At 40.1% G+C, this 23,479-nt stretch overlaps 1 protein-coding gene across 1 annotated transcript in view; it reads left to right on the top strand.

Moving 5' to 3' along the window:
- Smad9 (SMAD family member 9) overlaps positions 1-23,479 on the top strand; it is a 66,194-nt gene that overhangs the window by 21,647 nt on the left and 21,068 nt on the right. The window contains exons 2-3 of the mRNA XM_020184377.2: positions 11,835-12,451; positions 18,797-19,054. Coding sequence (XP_020039966.1) covers positions 12,040-12,451; positions 18,797-19,054 — 670 coding nt within the window. The 5' untranslated portion in view covers positions 11,835-12,039. The remainder of the gene's footprint in view (positions 1-11,834; positions 12,452-18,796; positions 19,055-23,479) is intronic.

Consider the following 23,479-nt stretch of genomic DNA (forward strand, 5'->3'; position numbering starts at 1 on the left):
TTTGTGTATATTTCAACAATACCATCATCACTGTCAACAAAAATAATTTCCAGCATGGTCTTGCACTCTGTCTTCCTATGTGTGTTTGTCTGGCTTGAGAAGGTTCAGAACTCACTTATTCTAGAACAGATGCCATCTTTTGTTTTGTTTTGAATTTCTGGAGTTCTTTGCAAATAATGAGAATCCAAACTGTAGGTCTCAGGAAGTGCCCAATGGTGTGTTGGTAACGTAGCAGTGGGAGGAATGGAGAATCTTCTTAGGACTGGAGCTGCTTTCCTTAATCACAGTCTACCTACCTTTTCTGGGAGATCTACCTGGCAACATGCTCAAGCTCATTCCTTGGAATTGACCCAGCTCTGGTCTAGGGAACCACGAAAGTTGTGGGTGCCATTTACATATAGGAGTCTCACTAGGCCTGCCACAATGTAGAGAAAACACTGTTTTTGGTTGGCTCAGAATTATAGACTCTGTATTAATCAGCCTTTTTGTATCTGTGACATAATATATGATAGGTTATTACCTGACAAGCCCTGGAAAAGGAGGAAAGATTTAGTTTGCTCATGGTTCCAGAGACTGAGTTCATCATGGGGCATGACAGCTCACATCATGGCAGCCAGGAAGCAGAGGGAAAGAGAACGCCTGAGCTAGTGAGCTTTCTCTTTGTTCCTCTTTTATTCCACCCAGGCTCCAGCCTATGGGATGGTGCCACTAACATTCAGGACAGGTCTTTCCCTCTGAGTTGATCCTCTCTGGAAATGACATCACAGGGTGCCTTAGTAATCTCTTAGGTGCTTTTTAATTCGGTCAAGTTGACAGTCCTGACTAGCCATCACAGACTCTTCACAAGGAAATCTCTTTGTTGCCACCTACATTTAAAGTAAAACCAAAATAAAACAAAGCAATTCCTCCAGTAAGCTATTATTTCTGTGATCAGAAATACCCCCTCCCATACCTTTTATTGCATTTTTAAGACTCAATATTTGAAGCAAGTTAATAATGGCTTTGTGTTCTGACTTGGAGTTCTTATTGCTTAGATAATGAAGATGTGAATCTGGGAAACTGTTGCATGGTTTTGGCTCATGGCACAGCACCCTAAACCTGGTAGAGTCTATCAACTACTTGTGTCTTCATCAAAGCATGAATGATGATATTGAGAAGTACTTCAGAAGAATTCCTGGAGGATAAATTAAGGGGACTTTTAGAAATAATCTCTACCCCTAAGCACAAGGAACAATAGTAACATATTTTTGGTAGTCCCAGGTAAAATGACCATTCATTCCTTTTGGAATTTGTATTTCTCAGAGAACCAAGGCAGGAAAAAGAAGGAGAAGGTCATTTGTCATGTTTACCACTGTAAACTACAGCCTGGAATTAAGAGGTTTTTAAATGTATATTTGATTTATATTTTATTTAAATACATATAGGTTTATATTTTAGGTGTGCTAGGAATGGAAACCAGGGCCTTACAAAGGCTCAGCAAGTGTTCTACCAGTGACCCACAACTCCAGTCCAGGAAGTTGATACATTCTTTTAATAAGCTCCATAAACATGACTTATATGTTGACGTAAAAGAGGTCCTGAATGAAAAATAAGGATTTTTTAAAAAGTGTTCTACTGTTTGTGTGGTGTGACTGTGAGGCACTGTTCTTCCTGTAGCAGCAGTGAACATTCCTGTTGTTTAGGCTGAACTGCATTTATTTTGAGAGAGATAGAGTCAGGTGGGAATGCATATATGTATGCGTCAGAGGGGATCTCATTTCTCTTGTTCCAAAACATTCATTAGAGTTAAACAATGGAATCCAAGCTGTCTTGAGGTGACTTTACAACAAGACAAAAATGAAATTGAATATGTCTAGCTACCTACAAAACCAATTTTAATTATTTACTTTAAAAAGAGAGAAGGACTGTCTGTTTTCCACATTTGAACTAAGCTATTCTACGTGGGTATTGTCTGGAAGGACTGGCTAGAAACAGTTTTCAAAAGTAGTTTCTTGACTACAGCAGTAAACTAATACTGTATTGCTCACACATACACAAAAAGCTGGAACAGTTGTAAAATTCTTAAAGTTTTAAGGATGCTTGGTGTTTTGATGGGCAAAGAGTTTATAAGATAAAGTGTCCTCAAAACTAATTTGATTTGTTCTGCAGTTTGCTGACAGTGATATTCTTCAGAGCCCAACAAAAACATTCAGATGGTAAGCCGGGAAGGATATATTTTTAAAGTTAAAATTGTATTTTGGAAGGAGAAATGTAAAGTGAGATCTCTTAATGTACTAAAGGATATAGATTGTTTCTAGCCAAATAATTAGGTATGCTTTCAGTAGTAAATTTTAAAAAGTTTAGCAGTTAACTTTAAGAACTGAAACAGAGAAAGAGCTTGGTAAATATTTATCAAATGGAAGGACATTTATTCCTGAAAAAGCTGAATGTGAATTGGATTTTTATAAATTGAATCATACTTCTACATGAATTATGACTCATTTGGAAGACAATATTTCCCAAGTTTATATTTGTGGTAAACTTGGATTTCCATGGGTCAAACTTGTTTAGAGTAAGGACACCTTGTGTTGTGTAAGATCTGGTTTATTCTTTATATTCTTTATGAGGTTGCTAAGGTACAGAGGATTTTTCCCCCCTTAGGGCAACAGTTATTCACAAGTTTATAAACAATTCAGTAAAAATAGATTTCTAAGGATTTTTAATTTGTAATTCATAAGTCATTTTGCTGAAATACTTGGCCTTGACTCTTACTCTCCTTGAGAATGTGGGATGTTTTATAAACACATTAAGAGTTACAAATATACCAAGGAAGAAAGAATCATATTGTGAGGAATGTGATGGTATAAATTTGTGTATACATAAAATTTCAATCAAAGCACCCTAAAAGAAAGAAGCACTTAGAATGGAGTCTGTGCTCAGAATGGGCTCTGAGTAGCATCAGCTACATTGTTGCAACCCTATTTGGGTTTTACTATGAGTTAAATTCCTATCTTGATTCTATTACATTGTTTCTCTGGTAAGTTCTGGCTATTTGTTTTAGGACAAGTAGGCACTCCTGATAAATGTTTTCCTACTGTCTAAGTAGCCCAAGACTTATCTTGGGAATGAAAGAATCATGGAGCTACATTTTAGAGCAAATAGCACATTATTTTCTGAATGGGTAGAGAAATCCAGTTGCCCTTTATTTTTACTTTTTTCCTGTGCTGGTAATCAAACCCAGAGCCTCAAACATGTTTGGCATGTGCTCTCTTGAGCTGCATCCCATCCCTTCCTATAGTCTTAACAAGAGCTGGGCTGAGATATGTGGCACCTAAGAAGAACTAATCAGATGGTGCTCCATTAAAAGGGGTTGGGCAGTAGCCAATCTTTATTAAATAAAGCCTTTTCAGGATGAAATGCAAGCTTCAAAACTTTTTCCAAAGTAGAATCAACAGAAAAAAACAACAGTCTTTTTCCCACTTTCCCGCAAAAGTGGAATCTCTAGTCCCTGCTTCTCTAAGCTTTTATATTAATATGGTTCAAAAGGCAATTGAATTACTCGCTGTTGTCTGTAAGGAGCAAGAATACTTGTACTGCCATTTCAGAATTTCTTTGGGCTTCCTCACTTGCAAATGCCGAGTGATGTGCTCATCATAAGAAATATTCAGGAGTGTTATTTTTTTTTCTCCACTTGAGGGCACTCCTGATTGTGTAGAATTGTGGCCAATTTATATTTTAATAGCTGATTGCAGTGATATTTTTGACTTGTAAGCGCCTAAGACATGCCTTTTTATTATGAAGGGGAAAAATGCCCTACCACAGAGGATCCAGCTTTGGGACTGGTCAACCTAAAATAGCAGTGCTTACTCTTCTAAGGGTAGAGCCATTTTTCTTGAAGCTCCTTGGAGTATAGCCCTCACAATGGCCTTATGGTCAGCCTAGCCATGCTGACAGGCTGGCCCCTGAAAGGGCTTGCCTCTTGCTTTCTATCCAGAATACACTCCTGCTTTCCCACCCTCCCCTACTTCCCACTTCTTTATCCCTGCTCAGATGTCTTCCCAGTCTCTGTCATCTCATTGAGAACTTTGAGTCATTCAGAGGAAACACCTCGTCTTCCTGTGACCAGGTGGACGAACCTGCCCATATCTACTCCCATTGTGCTTTCCTCTCTTCTGCTCTTCTTATCTTCTGCCCTCCCCCTCTCCATCTTTTATAACATGAATCTCTCCTTTTTACTGACTGTTCTCTCCCAATCTGTAAGATGCCCCCAGGAACCCTATCTAAGAAAAAGCACAATGTACTGATCCCATCTCCCCCAGCTGCTGCCTACTGTGTCTACCAGGACTCTCACCTGGAGCTTTGCAGTACCTTCTCTTCCAGCCCATTTGTCTCCACAATGCAGTCATTTAAAACTTTAGTCACATCATTTTACTTCTTTGCCTTAAAAACCCATCCAAAGGCTCCCCATTATGTATCCTAGTCTGTTTTCAGTATGTTCAAGCTCCACCTTGGGTTGTCTCCAGTGGCTTTCTTTCACCCATCCAAACTTAATAAGTCCTCCCACCCCTGTGGCACCTTCTAGGCACTCTTTCCACAGTTCTCATCCTCCAGCGCTGGGGTGGCCACATTTTGTTATCCTCTTGGCTTAACTGTTAACCTGTTCAGAGTGCTCTTTGCCAGTAAATCCACCTGGGTCTCTTGCCTCTCTTTCCCAAAAGTGTTGGTTGTCTGCATAATATTTCATGATTTGCAATATTTATTTGTCAAATATCTAGACAAATTTCTAAGTTCTGAACAAGCAAGGCCATGTCTGTTTTGCATTCAGTAGGTATTCAGAATAGGTACAACTGTTGAAAAATATGGGTGAGTGAACAGTGACTGACAAACAGCTTAGTTCTGGTTTATTCTTTCCTTTGGGACACAGAGCCAATCCTTCTGTTGTGCTCCCTGGCCTCTTAGTATTACAGCATTTTGAAAACTGAGGAGCCTTTAGAGGTCTTCTATCTTGTCTTTTTGTTATCCAAGCTCCATCCTCCATCATATTCCATTTCAGTACAGCTCATGTCCAGCCCCAGGTGCAGGGTCTTTTGCTCTTAGTCTGTCAGGGGAAAAACCCATTGCTGCTTTCCTCCCATCTCCTTTGGGAGCAATAGTGTGTTGCTGTGATGAAGGATATGTGTCTGGGGTAAGACTGCCAGGCCTAAATCTTGGCACTGCTGCTTGCTTCAGATGCCTCTTGACTTCTGTTGGACTTATGTCCTGATGAACCCATCAGAAATTGATATCATAAGTCAAACATGCATGTAGCACACCTAACCTACTGAACATCATTGCTTAACATGCCAGGAACACTTTCATTGGTCTACAGTTGGGCAAAATCATCTAACTCAAGGCTACTTTATAATCAAGTGTTGAGTATCTCACGAACACACACAGATGAGTGCTTTGTGGATATGATGGCCTGCAAAAGCACAAAACACAATATCCATGAGTGCTGGCAGTGCAGCACACACAGAGTACCAGTCATTTCCCCTGGTGATTGCGGCACTTGTGGGAGCTGTGAGTGCTGCCCAGCTTCATGAGACAGTGTTGGACCACATGTCATTAGCTTGGGAGATCAAAACTCAAAATTTGAAGCAGTTTCTCCTGAATACATATCATCACTTTCATACCAGCATAAAGTCAAAAACTCCTAAGTCAGACCACAATAAGTCAAGGACCATCTGTAGTTGTGTGACCTTGTGGAAGTTACTGAATCTCTGTGTGCCTCTGTTTCCTTATATGTAAAGTTGCATAGTGTGGTTAATGACCACACACAGCAGTGGATCAAAATGCATATAATGCAATTCCCATGAAAGTACTCCAGATCTGTTAGCTGCAAGCCTTTTTACCTCTGCTTTGTTCTTGTTAACTGTAGGTTTTTTGACACATTCCACCAGCATCCACTTTCTCCACTAGAATAGTCAGCTATTCGCTTCAGTTCCTTAGTTCATTCCTCTTCTTTCTCTTACTTTCTCTATTTCTTCTTTCACCTAATTCAGTAGGTTTTTTTTTTTTTTAACCTTTTGGGGAGCCACAAAATCTTTTGTGAATTTAAAGAAAAATACCTATGCACTGTCTCCATAGAGAAATCTATATTTGCATGATTACTCAGAATGAAGAGAAAATTCAGAGGTGCCCTTAGATTCCTGCACTGTCCCCTGAATACAGCCCTACAGTCATGATTGCCTCTCTGCTGTCTTCTTTGGACTTGTGACAGGAGATTCCACCCTGTGTCGGGATGCTTATGAGAACATTCAAGAACTAGACTGTCTCTTCACAGATTGTGGGAAACCTCCTCACAGACTAAGGAAAGCCTCCCTCCAGGATGTGGAATCATGATACTGTCCCCGGGGTACCCAACTGTGTGGCACTAAACTGTTATGTGTGTGATGCAAATGTTTATATTTTGTAATGCATCTTTTTGATGGTCATTATTTGGGGATGACAAGCTACCTTAAGTGAGATCAGGTTTGATTTAATCAAATACTTGTATGTGTATGTGTGTGTGTGCATGTGTTTTAAGCCCAGTTTTTTAAGGATGTACAGTAATGAGATGTACACATATGCCTAATAACAGCCAACTGTTTCCTAGACAGAAGTTCTCTTGGACCTATTTTTGCATTTAGGAGTAGTTCTTATGGCTGTATTAGTTATTGGTGTACAAAAAGTGCTCTAAAAGTGGTCAAGAAAGCAGTCTGTTCCTCAAAGGGGGTTAAAAATTTTCCCTCACAAATGTGTTGAGATTCTAACTTTGTTTAGAATTAGAGGGGATACTAAGGTATATTTAATGGTAGCCATAGAGTAGAGGGTCAGAATTGAAAAATTTGAAAAAAATTTAAAAAAAATAATGAAATGATGTTGTGTCATGGTGACTGTCTCTACAGTGGGTCCTTGCAGAACAAAGAGATGTCACCTAACCCCCTGGCTGATTGCAGTGTGCAGTGTGGTAGGTGCTAAGATTTTTCTTAGCTACATTGACAACAAAGTGGTGCTTGTAAAGGATTACTCAAAGGTTCCATGTGCCCAGTGCTTAGCCATGCTCCAGAGCAGTAGGCTGACATATCCATCTAAAATAGGGTTTTTAATTTTTTTTCTTCAGACTATGAAAGAGGCCCAGTGGACTCTAAAAGAGGCCCAGTGAGTGGAACAATCTATAGTAACTGCTAAGGGAATAGATTGAAACTGACAACTTAAAAATCAAAAAGTTCACATCTACTAAACTTTAATCAGCCATGTAAATTGTTTCTGTAATATATTTTAGTGTACAGTTAAGTCATGTAGTGTGCATGAGGTCAGTACTGCTTTTAAGTAGGCTTGTTTATTTAAAAAACTCAAAAACGAGAAGTTGTTTTGCTCACTCAAGTTGGAGTTTATTGTAAAACTTGGAAGCCAGAAAAAGAAAGCAGTGTTTTTGTGCTGCAAGTATATGAGGCAGGTCAGGAGTGAGCCAGAGAACGCACAACCATGCTGTTTTCTTCTTTCTGTCCAAAATGGTCAGCAGAAGGCATTCGTGGGGATCTGAGGTTATGATTGCCAGATGATACCCCAACAAATGGCCACAGACAGTCATGCCAAGTGTGCATCTTCATTCTTATTCCTTTGCAGTGATAAAAATAACTGTAGAAAGAAGCAGCTGGAAAGCAAAGTGGAAATTGTGTTTGATGGCAGGTGACATTTGTTATTCAAGGGTCAGTTTGATGCCCATGGAAAATAAATTGTTGTTTTGCTCTGCCCTACATCATGGAGTGCTATGCATGAAGTCTCAGGCTAGGACTACCCTTGGGCTAGCTGTGCAGTATCCAAGCGGTGAGCCAGTCCTGTTCACCCATAGGGCACATCCAGCCAACCACCACTGGGTCACGGAACCATCACCCAGGCACACTCTTACCAGGAGCTGAGACCACCCTAACCTGCAAATGAGGAAATAGGGATCTCCAGAGAGGCCACGTGACTTGCTAAGCTCTGTGAAAGGGCTCCACAATTCTCTCATAAAGTGAGATTACAACCACACAAAAAAATCTTAGAAAATTATCCTAATCTGCCAAGTCAGTATATTTTTAAACTGATTAAGTCCTCTTAAGTGCAGCTCAGTTATCCTCTCAGGAATCCTTCCAGGTCCCTTGGCTGACCTAAGAACTCTTCTCTTCATATGTATCTCCTGTTTCTCTTCTCCATAGCTCTTGATATGTTTTGTAGGAATTAACTGGTTATGTTTCTGTGTAAAAATGCCTTCTGTACATTCATCTTCAAAATTCATGCCACATTTGTTTGTTTTGATCTTCATACTTTGTAAAAAATGCTGTGGTTAAAAGCAATATTAACTTCCCTCCATCTACTTTTGCAATAGTAGTTTCTTTAATGATGCCTGTGAGAATGCTAAAATGGATGACATCAGGAGGCTCTGGTGGGTTACAGCCCACAATCTATAGGCATTTAAATTCTGACAATAAAGAGTTGATGGGAGCCAGATAAATGCTACCAACCAAACATGGACAGAGTAAAGAGTTGATGAGAGCCAGATAGATACTACCAAACAAACTGCCCATGCTACTGTGATGGCAGCTGAAGAGAAACAATGTCCTCTTTCTTCTTTAGGAAAGAGAATAGACTACCATGTGTAGAACTTAAACTGCTCTGCCTGAACAAACAAACACCATGAACATAAACAAGATCTTAGTGTTAATGAGATTACAAGTTTGGTTCATTTTTAATAGTTACTTTTTTTTTCTATTAAAATACATCCAACATACAAACATATAAAAAAGGATATACCCACCAGTCAGCCTTATTAAATCTTAACTTTTGATATTTTCTATTCTTTTCCTTCCCTGCCAGGAGGCCACTGTTATGAATTGGGTATTTATCATTCAGATTCTAAATTTAACTCTTTGGGGCCCCCCCTTAATGCAAAGGTTTCTGTTTAATGGGACAGGAGCTGTCTTGCAGCAATAACATCTTAAGTTTTGGAGCCACTGTGAGATGACTAACTATTTGCAGTTAGGCAGTGAAATAAGAGTGCTAAGAGCCAAGACTTTTCAGACCTGGGATTCACAAAATGGGATTTCCCCAAGGGACAGGAGGGATGGTGGCCCCTTTCTATCAGTTCTCAAGGTAAACCTCAGATAGTTTGAGGAAACATATGGTTTAGGATTAATGCTTCCCACTTTTTTTCATTATAAAGGCAAATTAAAGACTAAATTTTTCTTTATAGACTCATGTACACCATACACACACACACACTCACACGCATAGACACACACCTCCTAATGAAGAGGTTTAATGAACTTACATTATTATACTTACTCTTTAAAGAAAAAATATTAGTTGCCTGCCATATACTCATTTTGTTTTGTTGGTTTTATAAAATCTATTTTGTTCAGATAAATTGATTTCACATAACATTAGTAGATAGGAACCCACAGGTAAAAACAAAAACAAATGTACAAATTAACAAGCTAAACCAACTCCAATTTAGGGAACCATTGTTTGTTCTGTGGAGCAAAAGCTTTTTAAGAGGTATATTTAGTTGAACTTTGCAGAACATTTTTGTAAAAAGCTTTTCTCCATTACTGACCTAAGCATGAAGATTTATGCCACAACTTACTAATAACAAATCTCATGTAAAACTAAGCAGAATCCACATTTCTTTGGGAGGGGGGTCCTCTTCTGTGTCATGCTCTGTCTCTTCCAGCTCCTCGTCTCTCCAGTCATTGCTGTGAGGCAACCTGCCTAGATTGCATAAACACAACTCAACCACAGTAACTCAACTATACTTTATAAATTCCCAATTGTTAAGCCACAAAATCAACCTTTCTAAATAAAACTGAGTGTTAAGTCAAATTGACAAGTGAAAAAGAACAGCTTTGGAGCTTTAACCCTTCTTTTCATCACACTTTACCGCTAGCCAGTACTAAATAAGGTCCACACGAGGAACACACGATGTAAACATTGCATTCTGCTCACTAAATGTCATCAGTTTTGCTCACAGGAGGTGCTGATAATGATCACTATAGCAGGGCACCAAATAGCACCTTGTTTAAAAGAAGTTTAAGGGTTGTGGGATGTAGCTCCCCAGTAGAGCCCTTGCCTAGTACATACCAGTCCTGAGTTCAATCCCCAGCACCTTAAAAAAAAAAAAGTTCATATAAGGGTATTCCAAAAGGTGCAGCTTTCCATCCAGGGAAACAAAGGGCAAAAGTATACTTACTGGATATTAAACAAGCAATCTTTGGAGATTTTGAGGCATATTGATTCCAAGAGACTAGAATGAATCAGCTTGCTCTAAAATGTGACCAGCCACTTTAAACGTTAATGAGGCATTTGGTTTCTAAAATCTGGAAGAAGGAGATTTTGTTAAGCCAGCTATTTCACAGAAAAGGAAATGCAGTTCTACCTCAGGAAATCTAAATGTATTCTGGATGAGAGAGCAGAGAATAATCCTGCTGGTTTTCAGGCAGAGTAACAAAGGTGACAATAGCAATTTAGTGACTGTGAGTGATGTACAGAAAAGCAGTTCTCAAACTTTTTGGCCTTTCGTCCCTTTCACTTAAAAATTATTAAGAACTCTTAAGGAAACATTGCTTATGTGGGTTATGTCGGTTAATTTTTTTCATTAGAAATTAAAACAGAAATTAAAAAAATATTTGTTGATTCTAAGTAGAATTTGATTCATTAAAAATAAAATATAATTCATTTAAAATGAAATATAATTTGACTCATTAAAAATAATAAGTCCATTGTATTTGAACATGAACATACTTTTGTATTAAAAATTATGTTTTAGAAAATCTGTGAGGTCAGGCGCTACTGGCTCATGCCTATAATCCTAGCTACTCGGGAGGCAGAGATCAGGAGGACTGAGGTTCAGAGCCACCCCAGGCAAATAGTTTGCAAGACCCTATCTTGAAAATACCCAATATGAAAGGGCTGGCAGAGTGGCTCAAGTGGTAGAACACTTGCCTAGGAAATGTGAGGTGCTACATTTAAACCTCAGTGCCACCAATAAAAAATCCATTAAAAGAGTGACATTGTTTTATATCTTTGCAAATCTCTTCAATGCCTGGTATAATAGATGATACTGGGATTCTCATATCTGCTTCTGCACAGAACCTGTTGTGATGTATTGTTTGGGCTGATGTACAGGAAGAGAATTTAGCTCACACAGATAAGGAATGGGACCAGCCTCATGAAATGGTCTCAGGGATTCCCAGGGACCCAAGGAATATACTTTGAGGACTGCCATCCTGTAGAACAGTGTAGGAGAATTTATGTTGAAGAGTGGCTCTCTCTGAGTATCAAGATTATTAGGGATCCTAATTTTTCCCATTTCATTTGTTCACATTTCCTACAGTGAGGGTGGATTACTTGTGCAACCTGGAAATAGGAAAGAAGTGACTGAGGGAAGATTACAGAGGCCTTAGACTGGGTGGGGAAGTTTACACTTGGAAAACCAAAGAGCCACATAACTTCTTAAATAGGAAAGTGATGTGATGAAAGTTGTGTTTGGGAGTAATGGAATGAGCATGGGAAGGGAGGGGAGGGAGAGAAGGCACTGTGGAGTCACTGTGGGTGGGTGACAGGCTGGACCTCAGGTGTTGGTAGAAACAGAGAGGAAGGGACAAATTTTAGAGGAGATTTTGAAGGCAGTGAAGAAGGTATGGATGAGGGTAAAAGGAGAGATCTGAGCCAAAGATGACTAGGAGTTAAATGAAAACATTGGAACAGTGTTTTCTTCCTTCTGTTCTTGTTCTTCTTCAACCTTGTCTGATAATTACCTTGTCTAAGCTCATGGAAGTCTTGTTCTGTTCTTTCAGAGTTGGCCAGCCCAGTCCAGGGCTTCAGAGGAAGTCAACACACTTCCAAACTTGAATCAGTCCCCACTGCTTCCAGAAGAAAAGACAGATTTGTATCTATGACATCCCTGGACAGTTATGTGCTGCTGACCTGTCCCAGGCCCTGCAGGCTGTGAAGGGCAGTGAGCCTGATTTCTGTGTGCAGGACACCTGCGGTCCACTTCCTATGCACTCCAGCACTCCCATCAGCTCTCTCTTCTCCTTCACCAGCCCCGCAGTGAAGAGACTGCTCGGCTGGAAGCAAGGAGATGAAGAGGAGAAGTGGGCGGAGAAGGCAGTGGACTCTTTAGTGAAGAAATTAAAGAAGAAGAAGGGAGCCATGGATGAGCTAGAGAGGGCTCTCAGCTGTCCCGGACAACCCAGCAAATGCGTCACGATCCCCAGGTCCCTGGATGGGCGCCTGCAGGTGTCTCATCGCAAGGGTTTGCCCCACGTTATTTATTGCCGAGTGTGGAGGTGGCCTGACCTCCAGTCTCACCATGAGCTGAAGCCGCTGGAGTGCTGTGAGTTCCCTTTTGGCTCCAAGCAGAAAGAGGTGTGCATTAACCCTTACCACTACCGCCGGGTGGAGACGCCAGGTGGGTGCTGCTCACCATGTCCAGGTGTTATTTCAAACTTAGGATGTTATGCCCCATTGGTGGAAGATAATGGAGTCCCTGCAAGACAAGGACTTCTGCCAATAGGGAGAAATGAGAGGGATGTTCTTTCTTTCTTCTTCTTTTTTTTTTTTTTTTGGCAGTACTTTTGTTTGAACTCAGGGCCTCATGCTTGTTAGGCAGGCACTCTACCACTTGATCATGTCTTCAGCCTGGCAGGTTTGACTTAGAAGGACAAATCCAAAATGTTATCATTAGAACAAAGATGTTTTATTTCAATATACACCTAAGCTTTGTGTGACTTTGAAAAATGCAGTTTCATATGGATATACTTAGGAGGAATTCTCCTAATCTCTTCCTAGTTCTTAAGGGCTTGAAAGGTCTTTAAATGACCTTGAAAATGATTAGCTGTAAAAAATAAACATCCTCCTTCCTCCCACCTCCCACCTCCTTGACTGAACCAAACTGAACTATACTGAGCTAAAGTGAAAATGGGTTTTTGGTTCCACTTTGTCCAAACTCAGGTACATGGGAAGTGACTCATCTCTGGGTCTGAAAACAATCAATGAAAGAGTTGCAGAAAGTCATCCCAGGGCTAAAATAACAGGGGTTAGGAAAGATTGGTAGTTATTCTTAAATAAGGTTTTTTGGGGTTTGTTTGATTTTTATTTTTGGGAAATGGAACCCAGGGCCTCCTGCATGCTAGGCAAGTGCTCTACCACTGACATATACCCTCAATCCTTAAATACAGCTCTAAATATAGGAAAGCCCTTCTCTAAAATTCTTCATCCAGCACTGTGCATATGTGTATCAGTGTATTTTCCCTTCAACCCTGTTTTTGGAGACCTCTGTTTGTCTTCGTTCTTTCACGTTGACTGTAATAGGTTTACTGTGATTCTCTTTGGACTGAGTATTCCTGTGGCCTTTCAGGCAGGAGTACGATATTTATAGGAGCTTGTCTTTCTCTCTCTGATTGGCCATCTACCTCATTCCAGGAACCCAGGGGCAGAAGCATTAGCTTAGGGAAATCGCCCGTGACCAACTAGGAAACAGTGTGGTCTGGGTAGCAGCTCAAGCATTCAGTTTACCTTATTGCTGTGTTGGATAAGTATTTACTCCCAGCCCACATCAGTAATAGACAAGTGACCTTCCAGGGTCCCAAAACTTGCCATCCCAAATGATTATCAAGATGTCACCTCCCTGTGTGTGGAACCTTCCTACAATCTTCCATCCAGGGATTAAGACTTGGAGATGGTGATGAGAAGGCCCCATGCTCTTGGCAGATCTGATGCATTTCTCCTAAATCAAGGTGGTCTTTGCTTTCTTCCTTTCTTTTCTATTTCTCTTTGAGCTCTCTTTTCATATTAAAAAAAAAAGTCAGTGGAGCATGACAGTACATGCCTGCAGTCCCAGTTACTCCTGGAGGCTTGAGGCAAGATCTCTAGAACCCAGGAGTTCAAGGCCAAACTGGGCAAGATAGCAGGACTCCATGTCAAAAAAAGCACAAAAGTTAATAATGTTTATATAAAAAATGGCTTCATTCCTTTTTCCTCAAAGATTTGAGTTGTCTTAGGCATGCAACATACATATCCAAACAGAACTATGCTCATTAAAAAATAATTCCTCTCTTCCTGAATATTGTAGCTACAAAACATGATAGTTTGTAAAAAGTACAAAAATGTAGTTTTCCTTTTGGATACTCAAAAACTTAATTTAAAAGAATTATTTTGCTATTTTAGCTGTACAGAGCTATATAAAGCTTTGTGTCACCCTTGAAATACCATGCCACTGGGATTGGAGATGTGGCTCAGTGGTACAGAGCCTGCTTTGCAAGCATGAAGCCCTGAGTTCAAACCCCAGTGCCACCAAAACATACATAAGTAAATGAATAAATGTACAAATGCCTGTTGTTGGTGGCATGTCTAATGCTTGTCACAGTGTGCCAAAAATTCACTGGCCTTTGTGAAAAGCTTTATACCTTTTAAATCTATTTTTTAGAATAATAACATGGATATTCTACATATGTAGATAGATTTTCATATCATTATCTTTAGGTTTGAATTTCCAGAAAGATGCATCAAAATTATATTAATTTAAAGCAACATTTGAGCTACACAGATTTTTTTTTTTTACTACTAAGAGAATTTTTTTCTTTTTTATTTTTTTAGCAGTTCTTGGGTTTGATTTCAGGACTTTGCACTTGTAGCAGAGGTGCTCTACTTTTTGAGCTATACCTCCAGCCCTTTTTGCTCTGGGTATTTTTGAAATATAGTTTTGCTTTTTGCCCAGGCCAGCATGTACCATGATCCTCCCAGTATCAGTCTCCTAAGTAGCTGGGATGACAAGTGGGTGCCACTGTGCCCAGCTATTAGTTGAGATGGGGTCTCACAGTTTTTGCCTGGGCTGGCTTTGAACCCTGATCCTCCTCATCTCTGTCCCCCAAGCAGCTAGGATTACATGTGTGAGCCGCCAGTGTCCAGCCTAACAGATCTTTTTAATAAAACAAGCATGTTTTACATCTAGCTATCTAGCCACGTTCACAGTACATATTTTGAGAATAATGTTAATGTTAAAACAAGTTTGCCAAGTTCTTAATTATCATAAAAGCTTAAGTCTTGCCTTTGAAGTTTCATTTTTTGCCATGTATTTTAAGTATATCGAATGCTGCCTCCTGATATTCTTTTCACTCACATGTCCACTCAATCTATTCTACTGCTTCTCAGATTATTTGTAGTAAGGGATCAGTTTTTGTTTTTGAAATTTCCAATCTTTCAAGTCAATCCTTTTGTAATACAAACGATTCCCAACACTATACAAATGAATCACTAGGTAAATGAAATTTTCAAAGGACTTGCAAAATATAAGCCCAATTAAAATTACTCCATCAAATTGCCATGAGAAGTTTCTAGATACTTAACTCTGAGTCTCAAGGTAGTCTTTTCACAGACTGGTACTGAGCAGCTGATGAAGTGTTTCTGGTGCCAGGCATGAGTCTGCAGTAACTGCAAAAATGTTTTCACTGTGCATGGTGATTTTACTGTAGGTGCTTGGAGGCTTTCATGAGCATAAGTTCCCCTTATCATAAAATAATTATGCTATATCAAAACCAAAAAGAGTGAAAAGGTTTTGCTTTGTACCCCAGGTGGCCAGTAATGACTTGTGCAGTTTCTTCCTGTGGTACATTAAGTCATGGCATGAAACATGCCACCAATGACATGGTATTTAAAAGCTGGCACAAAATAGGAATGGATATCTGCAAACTCACTACGTCATATCTGCAAGCAGTAGTTGATATGTGAAAAGAGAATTAAGTAATTAGGGATAGCTGTGTTTTGAGTGGAAGTATTTAAAAATATCAGTACAAATTTAAGGTAACAGAGTCACTCAGGCCAAATCACAGCCAGAATAATGCCATCAGTTTTCTTTATGAATACTCACTTTTGTTTTTTCCCAGACAGTAAGAATATATTATCAGGCCAGTTGCTGTGATCCCAGCTTCTCAGGAGGCTAAAATCAGGAGGATCGCTGTTGAAGGCCAGCCTTGGTAAAAGTTAGCCGACCCCCATCTCAAGCAATAAGCTAGGTCTGATGACAAGCGCCTGTCATCCCAGCTACACAGAAGGTATAAGTAAGAGGATAGCAGTCCAGGCTGGCCTGGGCAAAAAATGTTGAGACCCTATTTGAAAAATAACTGAAACAAAAAGGGCTGAGGTTGTGACTCAAGTGATAGAGCACCTGCCTAGCAAGTGCAAGACCCCGAGTTCAAACCCGAGTACACCCACACCATAAAAGAATAGATTACCAAGATATTTGTCACGGTAAATAAAAGTTATCATTTATTTTCTCTGGGATATGCAGTCTCTTGAAAAAATAAAATCCCTGCAATCAGAAGGGTATGAAGCATTAGTTCCTCAATGTTAGGAATACACTGTAGATATCTGACATTAAAACTGAAGTCAGACTATTCAAATTCTCTGTCAAAAAAGGTGTTTATTTGAACATCACTAACATTGTTATAATGAAGAAATATTGATAAAGAAGCTATTTGTTATTTACCATGTCAGCCCCTCTCTGAAGACTATTCATAAGGCAAATCATTTTATTTTAATTCCTGAGTAGTCATGAAATACATTAAAGGAAGCTTCACAACTTTTCCATTCCACTTTTGCATGGTAATATTTGATCTCTAATGTCTTTAGGCAATGTATAATGATACTAGTTTGTAGAGAGGAAAGAAATCCTTTGATTCTCTGCCAACCTCACCTATAGTGATTTTCATTTAAAACCTTTCATTTACCTGTTTGAGTTTATTTTCTGTTCATGGAACTGAAAATTATTGCTTGTAAAGAAAGAGATAAATACATCATGGTAAGAAGCAAATGATAGGTTTTGTGATCAATGTTATTATCTGATTACTATTTTTATTGTCTATTCCAAAATACTTAAATTTTTAAAGATCTTATATTTTTTAGTTTGTTAACTTTTTTTTAATTGGTCATGGGGCTTGACCTCAGGGCCTCACACTTGCTAGGCAGTTGCTTTACCACTTAAGTCACTACACCAGCTTTGTGTGTGTGTGTGTGTGTGTGTGTGTGTGTGTGTGTGTGTGTGTGCTGGGTATTTCTGAGATAGGGTCTTGATATTTTCCCAGGGTGGTCTTAAACTATGGTTCTCCTGATCTCTGCCTCCTGAGTAGCTAGGATTGTAGATGTGAGCCACCAGTACCCAGTTTGGACATTCACTTTTTATGAAAGTTTTTTTTTTAATCAATCATGGCATGTAGTAACTAATCAATAATGTGATTAGAAGCAAGAGCTTTCCTATCCATCCCAAGAAACATCTTTTACCTATTTAGTAACCCTCTGTAATTACCAAAAATCTAGATAGGGGCTGGGGGTATGGCTTGAGTGGTGGAAGCGCTTGCCTGGAACATGAAATGTTCTAAATTCAATCTCCAGTACTGCAAAAAAGAAAAAAAATTTAGATAATATCCTTATTGTCTGTATAATTTATCACCTTTCTAACATAAAAGATGAAGATTTAGTTATTTTACTTTTTGCCTTCCTCTTCTCAGTCCTTGATATCTACATTTTAGTTCCTGGTGTATGTGAGTTTTTGGTTCTTCTCCTAGCTCCTATTGTGGATTTGGGAGTGAGAACTGTTTTCCCTCAGAAGGGCGCTGGTCCCTTGCCTTCTAGCATCCAGTGTTGAGGTAGGAAGTTGGTGCTTATTTCTCCCTAGGTGACTGAGGTGATCTTCTGGGAGCCTTTGGAATATTCCATTTACCCTTTGATGGTTGGAATGCAAGATGGTGTAACTGGGTCTGGATTTGTTTTCATCTAGAGGGCTCTACACTCTGTGTTTCTTTCAATCTGAAGACACAAATCCTTTTTAGCTTCTGGGTTTGTTTGTTTTTTTATCATTTTAAAAAAATCATTTATCTCTGTTTTTTCTGCTTCTCCGTCTGGAATTTACATTGGTCACAGGCTGTCCTTCAGCCCTTATGCCAGGCACTGTGACATGTTAGGCATCACTAGTGGCTTCCAGTGCCTGGACAAAACTTACCTTTGAAAATTTGAGTCCATTCATACTTTTGTATTGACTCAAGGTCAGGGATACTCATGTTCTTTTTAAGAGAATGGAACCCAGAATGGACCTACTAAAATGAGCAAATTAATTTATAGGTTTTCCTATTTCTGCCCATCTTTCACTTGTTCACTTTTCGTATTACTCACCACTTGTATATTGCTAAATAACTTTTGGATCCTCCCCTTTGAATGTGTTCAGTAAGGGAAATAGACTGTTTTTATTTTAGCAGCATTTCTGAGCCTGAAATTGAGGCCGATCACCTAAATAATTCAGCGTGCTCTCTGAAGGAAAATACTCTGGGCATCACTTAGATTTCATGGCAAGCAATAGAAACCATTGTGCCTTTTAAAAGACAGTATTGGCAGAATTAAAGAAAGATGCAAACAATCAGGTCTCCCAAAGGCCAAGTGTTAGGATAGCTTTAGCCATTGCCAAGGTAGGAGTGAATAGGCAGGCTCTTTGGAGTGCTGATCTTTCTCTAAACTTTGTCATTGATCTTTGTGACTTTCTGCTTAAGATGCAGGTAGCAAGGAGAAAGGGCATTACTCACATACTCACTACTTGAGTGGAAATAGAACCTTCAAGGACAACAGGAAGAAGGAATTGTGGCAGGGCAGTTCACCAAGGCAAGAGTTTATATCATCAACAAATGACCAGATGAAAATATCAGATATCCCCTCTATTCTGTCGTCATGTGCAGTGTCCAGTTCTCACTCTCTTGTTCCTTTTTGCTCCTAGTGCTACCCCCTGTGCTCGTGCCAAGACACAGCGAATATAATCCCCAGCTCAGCCTCCTGGCCAAGTTCCGCAGCGCCTCCCTGCACAGCGAGCCACTCATGCCCCACAACGCCACCTATCCAGACTCCTTCCAGCATCCTCCATGTTCTGCAGTGCCCCCCTCGCCCAGCCACGTGTTCTCACAGTCCCCGTGCTCTGCCAGCTACCCCCATTCCCCAGAAAGTCCTTCGGAGCCAGAGAGTCCATATCAACACTCAGGTCAGTAAGAACCATGGTTGATGTGAAAGATCCCAAAACAATTATTTATGGTGGACAATCATACTTGTAATCGGTACAATTAACATTCATGCAGTGCCTTACAATTTAAGAGCAATCTCCTCTAGGCCCTTGCATCCTGCCCACCCTCCAAGATGATCAGCACTGTACCCCTTCTGGAGCAGGCCTGCAGCTACATATTTTTGTTCTGGTTTCTGTTTCTAATCCTTTGGAAGCCCTCAGAACCGAAATGGATTTGAACTCCATCCCTGGGATTTTCCATGAATTTTCTTTTAAGTCAGCAGAAATAAGGTTAAAATATTTCTCTAACCCAAGCAGGAAGACATGGCCTGGGGGTGGGCAGAATGATAGATCAGGGTCAGGCCTTTGCTTTCCTTGCCTCTTTGAACAATCACAGGAAGGCTTGGCTATAGAAGATGTGCGCATAACGTCAGTGGAGCAGAGAATGAGCTCTTGCCTCCAGCCAGTGTGCTCTCACTATTTGCTCTTTGAAGGCAGGACAGCAGCTTGAATGGAGAGCTTTTGGGTAACTATTTGCTGAAGAAGCATATGGAAGCAGAAGGGAGAATCTAGCCCACTGCCATATTGCATGAGCTGCCTGCCACACCTGTGAAATGGGTACAAGTTGGAATACAAAAGAGTAATTAATGTGCACCTCATCAGTTGGAGATAAATAAACAGATAATTACCTTAAGTTGCTGAAAAAAGAATTAAAAGATCATCAACATAATCCCTGTCCTCCAAGAATTTATAAAATTTAGGAAGATAAAGGAGTTCCCTCTTCCCTTATTTCTTCTTTTTTTGGGGGGTTTGGGGTTTGATCTCAGGGCCTCACACTTCCTAGGCAGGCACTCTACCACCTGAGCTGATCTGCCAGCCCCTTTTTAAAATGTAGTATTATGTATTTTCGAGATAGGCTCTCTCAAACTATTTTCCTGGGCTGGCTTCAAACCACAATCCTCTTAATTTCTGCTTCTCAAGTAGCTAGGATTACAGGTGTGAGCCACTGGCATCTGACTGCCTCTTCCCTTTTCAGTTAGTTCTTTTTTCTCTTCAGTGAGTTATTTATATATCCACTTGTACATTTATCCCATTATATTATGTAATTCCTTTTCATTTCCATGCCCAGCATAGAGCCTGAAATGTGGAGGTTGCTCATTGAGTAAAGAAATTACCATATAGGTGTTTGGAACATGGTATTAGAACTCAGACCCACAGATTCAGATTTTATTGACTAGGTAAGTAATGATTGGGCACCTGGTAAGTGTCTAGCACCAGGCCAATGTTAGAAGTGCAATGATGACTAAGACCATGGTCTCTGACCTTCAAGAGGCAGAAACTAATGAGTTCATGTAAATATGTCACCAAGTATGACAGAAGTTGCAGCAGTCCAGGCCAACTAGCTACAAGGACTTGAACTAAAGGAGGGATATGAAATTGGAAAGAGGCAGAGAACTGGAGGAGGTGGAGTTGAGAAGATTCAATGTGGAGGTGAAGACTGAGATGCTGGAAAGAAGCGTCAGAGTCATTGCACAGAATGGGAGCAGATGGTTGAAGTCTTGCAGGTGGCTGAGTTCACTGAGAAAGAGGCATGACAGGCCAGGTGTGGTGGTACATGCCTGTAATCACAGCACTTGGGAGGTGGAGGCATGACAGAGAGTCATTTGAGGACAGGGCCATGTTTAAAGAACAGGATAATTATGTCACAAGATATATATTTACATAATACACACCTGTGCTATTAGAATTTCCTGTACTGACTTTGCATTCTGGCCCTGGTTACACTAACAGGTTTCTGTTCTTTGTCCTCTTCCCATCCATAAAGGACAGAGCCCAGCAACCAAGCAGAAGCTGGTTCATTTCTCACCCAAGGCAGAACCTTTTCCATTTCAAAGAGCAGAATTTGAATGATTAGCAGCAAAATGCCAACTGAATAACAGACCCATAGATAAATAAGAGTAAAAGGAACTTCTTTGAGATTAACTGACTCAACCCCTATCTTTTGAACAGTTTTATTCCATTGAGTTGCCCATTTCAAGTTTACAATTCAATGATTTTTTGAATATTAGATTAATTTTCTAAGTTGTGATAAAGCATACCATAAAATTTTTCATTGTAACCATTTTAAGAACACCATCCGTGGCATTAAGCACATTCATCACGTGCTGCATACATCTCCACATCTAAGGCAATTTTTTATCCCCAAACAGAAACTCCACGCCCATTAGGCAGGAGCTCCCCATTTCCCGCCCCCTACTTCTAGTCCCTGGAAAGCTCTAGTCTGCTTTCTGTCTCTATGAATTTGCCTGTTCTAGATAACTCATGCAAGTAGATGCCTATCATATTTGCATTTTTGTACCTGGCTTATTTCACTTAGTAAATTTTTTCACAGTACTTATCAGTACTTCATTTTTATGACTGAACAATATCCCATGGTAAGGATGTACCACATTTTAAAAAATCCGTTCATTGGTTGTTGAACATCTAGGTGTTTCCACCATTTATCTGCTGTGAATAACTCTGCAGTGCACCTTAGCAGGCAAGTGTGAGTGCCTGCTTTCACTTCCTTCGGGTGTGTCCCTAGGAGTGGGGCTGCCAAGTCATAAGGTATTTCTGTGTTCAGCCTCTTAATTTTCCAGGCAGATTTATTCAAGATCCTGCAAAGGGCTACCTTGCCTTAGAATTTTTTCACCAGGGCACAGTCCATTTTCTCAGAAGGAAACCCCTTATCCATGGCTTCCTGTGTGGTCCATGACCCCTTCATTAAAATGGTCATAGGACCTGTTAAAATGCACATGGCAGAACTGGCGGAGTGCTCAAGTGGCAGAGTGTCTGCCTAGCAAGTGTGAGGCCCTGAGTTCAAACCCCAGTACCACCAGAAAAGAAAAGAAAATCAACAGATGGTCTATTGAATCAAAATGTCTGAGGGCAGGGCCAGGAATCTACATTTTCAGCAAGCTCTGCTGATGAATTTTGGGCACACCTGAGTGTGAGAACTACTTGAGTAGACTAAGGTAGATTGGTCTGACCTTTTATGCTGCTGAATTCCACTAGTCCTCTTCTGAATTAACCCAAGGCGTGGGAAACAGTTCTGAGGCCCTCCCTGAAGTTTTCCCTCTGTCTTGGTGCTTTTGTTGTGTTATAAATTGTTTCCTGAGAAGCCATCATCTCCTGAACACACACTGTTTGCCTAACCATGGTCACTGTCTATCGCAGAACTGATAGTTGGGGAGAAAGACCCTTCGCATTGTGCTTTGAGCACAAGGTTATTATTAGGCTTCAGCTGTTTTGTTTTGGAGCATACCTTGAAGGATCTCAGGGACACATCATCCCTGTGGCTATTGTTATAATCCATGGCAAAATGGGAGCTGAAAATTAAGCTCATTTTGAAGGACCAGCCTCTCTGTGTTTTGCAAGCCAGATAACAGATTGTTCTATTGAGAAAAGCTCAGAGAGAAGCTTATAGATTAGAACAATCTTATCTTCAAGTTATTGGAACTCAATCTTAACTCATAAATCAGAGAAAAAGGTAACTGACCCTTCAGTAGCAATCTTAGAACAACCAGTTAGAACACTCACGATGTCACTTTAGAAGAGTTTGTCAATTAATAGGGTTTCTCTTCAGCAGCACCACTGCTCACGGAGCCCAGGAGTTGAAAAGCAAAAATAGTCAGACCTGATCATCTTTGCCTAATTTATCAGTTTGACATTTCCTTTGTTCTATTGCTTTCTTGCAGTTGCCACATCACTACCACCTTATCATGTCACAGAGCCCTGGGGACTCAGAAAGGCTGTCCTTGTGAGGCCATAATTGATAGTCATTTATTGCTATCAATACCCAACAGAGGTATATACCATACTGCAGATGAACAGCTAACTGCAGCTACTTTTCAAGAGTATTTCCTACTACAACAAAACAAAACAAAACAAAGCAATAATGTGCTGGCCTGCTATGTCTCATGTGGATTTAAGAGGCAGATGCATGACTTTGCATGTTAAGCTTGAATTCCTCAAAACTGGAGGAGTGTTTATCATCCTGGTTCCTAGAATAAGTTAATTTTTAATTTAAACCTAGCATTTAGAAGTTTTCATGTTTTCTTTCTTTCTTTCTTACCTCCCTTCCTCCCTTCCCTTCCCTTCCTCCTCCCCCTTAGCTTCCCTTCCTCCTCCCCATTCCCTTCCCTTCCCTCTTTTTGGGGGGGTCTTGCTGTGTTGCTATGTTTTCCCCAGCTGGCCTGGAACTCCTGGGCTCAATTGATTCTCTTGCTTTATTCTCTCAAGTAGCTGGGACTACAGGTGTGTCTACCACACCTGGCTTAGAAGTTTGTAGTTGTTTTTGTTTATTATGTAACTGGGGACTTCAGAAATTAGAATTTTGTTTCATTTCTGTTTATACTATGGGTTGAT

The sequence above is a fragment of the Castor canadensis genome, chromosome 10 (assembly GCF_047511655.1).
Source record: "Castor canadensis chromosome 10, mCasCan1.hap1v2, whole genome shotgun sequence".
Lineage (NCBI taxonomy): Eukaryota > Metazoa > Chordata > Mammalia > Rodentia > Castoridae > Castor > Castor canadensis.